General features: G+C 37.5%; 1 protein-coding gene across 1 annotated transcript in view; it reads left to right on the top strand.

Moving 5' to 3' along the window:
• The window catches only part of LOC125035117 (ceramide-1-phosphate transfer protein-like), a 24,458-nt gene that overhangs the window by 537 nt on the left and 18,921 nt on the right, over positions 1–5,000 (top strand). Inside the window, exon 2 of the mRNA XM_047627288.1 lies at positions 3,304–3,575. Coding sequence (XP_047483244.1) covers positions 3,328–3,575 — 248 coding nt within the window. The 5' untranslated portion in view covers positions 3,304–3,327. The remainder of the gene's footprint in view (positions 1–3,303; positions 3,576–5,000) is intronic.

The following is a 5,000-nucleotide window of genomic DNA, read 5'->3' as shown; positions in this document are numbered from 1 at the left end:
GTATATGGTTTGTTTTTGTGTGTGTTCAGAGTGGTGTTTCCCCATAGTTAATATGTTTATAATGTTATCCCTATGCATTCACTTTCTCTCTCTCTCTCTCTCTCTCTCTCTCTCTCTCTCTCTCTCTCTCTCTCTCTCTCTCTCTCTCTCTCTCTCTCTCTCTCTCTCTCTCTCTCTCTCTCTCTCTCTCCTAATCTCTCTCTCTCTCTCTCTCCTAATCTCTCTCTCTCTCTCTCTCTCCTAATCTCTCTCTCTCTCTCTCTCCTAATCTCTCTCTCTCTCTCTCTCCTAATCTCTCTCTCTCTCTCTCTCCTAATCTCTCTCTCTCTCTCTCTCCTAATCTCCCTCTCTCTCTCTCTCTCTCTCTCTCTCTCTCTCTCTCTCTCTCTCTCTCTCTCTCTCTCTCTCTCTCTCTCTCTCTCTCTCTCTCTCTCTCTCTCCTAATCTCTCTCTCTCTCTCTCCTAATCTCTCTCTCTCTCTCTCTCCTAATCTCTCTCTCTCTCTCTCTCTCTCTCTCTCTCTCTCTCTCTCTCTCTCTCTCTCTCTCTCTCTCTCTCTCTCTCTCTCTCTCCTTATCTCTCTCTCCTAATCTCTCTCTCCTAATCTCTCTCTATCTCTCTCTCCTAATCTCTCTCTCTCTCTCTTTCTCTCTCTCTCTCTCTTTCTCTCTCTCTCTTTCTCTCTCTCTCTTTCTCTCTCTCCTCTCTCTCTCTCCTCTCTCTCTCTCTCTTTTTATTGCTTTGATATCAAATACACTAATCAGAAGAAAAAAAACAAATCTATCAGTAAAACTAAGAACACTTGTGCCACAGTGATTGTTCTGCAGAAACTTGGTAGCTTTAACATTGCTCATTTAGTGTTTGTAAATGTTTTTTCAAGTGTATATTATATCCAATGCACAGCAGCCTCTTCCAGCAGACTTATTATTGATAAATGACTAAATATTTATTGTATATGAATTATAATTGGCTTGAAAATAACTGGTCATTAGTAGTATATCAGCAAATGTATACAAGACACCTACACATCTGCCATTGGCCTCTGCACCACACCCACTTTTGTGCATCTGCTTCAGGAGCTCAGGCAAAGGAGGACAAACCTCCACCAAGTGAGCATTGCAGTGGCAATGCTTGTAGGCCTCCTTGGTGATTTATTGTAAAATAAATAATCATTCCGAGCTCGATCTTCTATAGATGTTGTAGGACTTTGCCAGGGAGCTAAGGATGTAGAGGCTATAGTAAAATCTTGGCACAATGCCAGTACCTAGTTGCACTGGAGTTGCAGATCATAACACTTTCAATTGATTATGAAAAAAGAGAAGAGAAGAAAAAAAATTGTAAGCATTTGTAGGTGTCTGTTGAAACATTTGTCAGTATGGTTATTAAGTGATAATAATTAGACAACAATTAATGTATGTCAGTTTTATGACTGCTGTGAAAGTGATTGACAAGAATAACAAGTTATAAGTAATTTCCTGCAATTAATGTCACAAGTTGCTATAAAATTAATCTACATGTGATATTTTTGTAGAATATAGGGGTTTGTGATCACAGTGTATATACAAAAGCTTACATTTATAAATTGTTGCCAGTTTTAAGGTTGTTATTATGTTAAGGTATTTATCATGTTAGGCCTATAGGATTATCAATTCTCTAAGTTAAATACACAACAAATTCTTTTGTCATCATGAATCATAAACTAGCTTTTATTTATCTTATAGAAAGGTTTAACAAGAGTTGTCAATTATCATTTTGTTAATGGATTTTTGATTTTGAATTGATCTCACTGCGGCTTGAAGGCCGGATGCATACAAACACTCGTGTAGTGATGAGACTCCTTGCCTCCTCTTTGCAATGTTATTTTCTCTTTTCTGCATAAACTTTTTCAGCTTTGTCATTTTCCAGCGTATACTTTTGTCACTTGATGAGCTTTTTGCAGTTCGTAATAGACTATCATCTCTCTACGTAGTCCAGAATTCTAACTCACAGACTGTATGTTCCATACTCATTTATCAATAGAAATAATGCAAAAGCCCCTTCTTAAATGTCAGCCAAGTCTAATCACCCTCCAAAAGTTTTATGCACTTGTGGTGACTCATTGCCATCACCCTGGCCTTCAGCTGAAATTCTCAAGTTTGCATCAGCCAAGCCCTCAGCCAAATTTTCCAGTGATGTGATGGTCATGCCACACAGATCGAAGTAGTGTCAGATGATTTCTTCCGTAAATAAGCATTATTCTCTCTCTCTCTCTCTCTCTCTCTCTCTCTCTCTCTCTCTCTCTCTCTCTCTCTCTCTCTCTCTCTCTCTCTCTCTCTCTCTCTCTCTCTCAAGTATAAATGTTTTTTCAGTTTCCTAGTAAATGACCTTCGTCCTGCCTACCAACCCCTGAGAAAACGACTCCAAGCCCTGCTTGCAGGGTCTTGTCTTTTTAATCTGTCTGGATAGATGTTTCTTTATCTGCCTTGATCAGTGCCTTCAAAATTGTAAAGCCATGTTCTTTATGGGCTGCCCTGAGCTCCCTGTAATTGGGCTTTTGGGATTATGAGGCAAGAGTCCACATTCAGTGAATCCACTCCAGCCTCAGAGGCTAAGTCCACAACAGCCTCACACAGCTAGGGTTTTTATGTTGTGTTTCCCGTAAGTTGTCACAAAGTGCTAATAAAGGGGGCTTACACCCCCATGTCTAGAGAATAGATGGAAGGTAGGAAGGGTTAGGTTTGGATTTGGGGTTCGTATAATATCCAAGTTTTGGGACTTTGTCTCTGGAGGACTCATCGCTCACAGTAAAAAATACCAAATCCAGTTTGGTAGCAGGAGAAATGGCAGAGCATATATATGATACAAATTTTTTCCAACAGTGGTGAATAAAGAGACCAAAGAGAAGATATAATTTTGTGGCTGTTGTGGTGGAATTAGTGTTGGATTTTGATTTAAGTGGGTTTTGAAGGAAAATAAGATAAGCATTTTAGGGATAGCTGGCCTTTTTTTTTTTTCTTCCTTTTTCTTCTTCCTTTTTCTTTTTGGTAATTACAATGCTTATAGAAACCAGTTAAAAATAGAGGATATATATTTGCCCCATTTTTTAGTTTCTGTATCACATCAAATGTTCGTTTGAAGTATAAAGGGCTTTAGACTTATATTCACGGAGAGGTTCCCTGCTGGTTAGCAATTTCTTTGATTTGAATGTACCCTCAATAAAAGAAAGAAAGAAAAGAAAAGATAAGTAAGAAAATTAAAATAAAATAAAATAAAATCAGTCAATCAATCAATCAGTCAATCTAATGTGTACTTCATACTTTACAGGTGTTACTTACTCTTATAACAAAGATGTCGGCAAAGATCCCCAAAGTGGATTCCCCAAATGAGACGACCTCCCTCACTTCGAGGCGGGTCGAGGGAGCAGCAGCAGCAACAGACGCAGCGGAGGAGGAAGAAACGACACAAATCCCACCAGAGATTGATTCAGAACTCCTTTTCGACCTCCAGATGGTGCTGGATGGCTTCACGCAGTGCAAGAAAGACGATGGACAGTTGTACCTTGATGGGTACCTTAGGGCCTACAGTGAAATTAACAAGTATGGCACTTTGATTCTCATTTGTGTTGTGGTGTTTTGTCTTTGATTTTATGATGTGTTTGAGAATGTGTTGTATGTTTTCGCTTTTTATTGTGCACTTTTTTAAAATCATTATTGCACATATTTTTATGCATGTGTCATGGAACCATAATTTTTTGTAAGAATTATGCATGAAATGTGGATATTCACTCTTTTTTCCCAAATAGTATGCCTAATCTTTGGGGTCTATGTTATTTAATAGATGTATGTAAAACTTGTGTAACTAATTCAGATTCAGATTAATTGTCTTTGCTAAAGCTCATTTTCACCATGGATATGTATAGTGTGTGATTGGTGTATGACAGACTTAAATTTAACAATCACTCTTAATGGTGTGATTTGTAAATATTAGAAATTTTGAGCTTATAGATCAAGTGACATATTTTGAATGAATTGCACAGTTTTTTCTTGAGAGTAAGTGCTAGTACTTAGGCAGTGTAGCATGTCTTTTTAATGCACATTCAACCTGTTAAATGTAATCAATGTGGAGATGAATTTTGATGAAGGCCACAAAGTTTTCTAAAGATAACTGAGGATTGGAACAAAATGAGCTTCATGGCAATGTAATTACAGTTGCAATAGACACTTCCCATAGCCATTCTTATATTTACTAACCCAGTGAGCGTGGGCAGCAAGACTACAATGCCTGCCCACTGTAATAAAATTGTTATCTATTGTCTTTATGCATAGATGGCTCTACAAGCGCTTGGTCACCAAAGAGTCCGTTATTAGTCTTACCTGTCTCATCTGTTTACCCTTTTTCTTAATCTTTTGAAAGATTCACTTCTGTTATTTTATTGTCTTTGATGTTATTAATATTTTAATAAGAATTTTACAGTCAAAATATCAATAAGAAAGATACCAATGTCATTATCAACCACATGCCACTGGGAAAAAATAATAAAAAATGGGAAAATGCTGTACTCATTTTTATATTTTTGTGAAATGTCTCTGCACATAGATCGCTCTGCTAGTGCTTAGCCACAAAGGAGTCCTAATTTCACCTTTCCTTGAATTGGCAGGAAAAATTTATTGTTTACTTATGCTATGAATATTGATAATGTTGTTTTTATTATTGAAATTATAATTACTATCATGTTATAGACATTATTAACAGCAAAATAAGATAACATGATATGGGGTAAACGGGTGAGACATGCAGTACTCATAATTGGCTCACTGGTGGCTTTGTACATGTGTAGCCATCTATGAGTAAAAACAATTAATAAAGTAAATTCACAGTGGGCCTGGCATGTACCAACATACCATGCCTGTCGGTATTGGATTCATAGTATTGGAAAGAAAAATGCATTTTCCCGCCAATTCAAAGTATAGGGCATTGGGGATCGGTCACTAGGGCCAACTGATAGACTCCTTGCTGCTGAG

Source organism: Penaeus chinensis, chromosome 19 (genome assembly GCF_019202785.1).
Source record: "Penaeus chinensis breed Huanghai No. 1 chromosome 19, ASM1920278v2, whole genome shotgun sequence".
NCBI classification, from domain to species: Eukaryota; Metazoa; Arthropoda; class Malacostraca; order Decapoda; family Penaeidae; genus Penaeus; species Penaeus chinensis.
The sequence above is the reverse complement of the archived record's forward strand: the minus strand, read 5'-3'. Positions and strand labels throughout refer to the sequence as shown.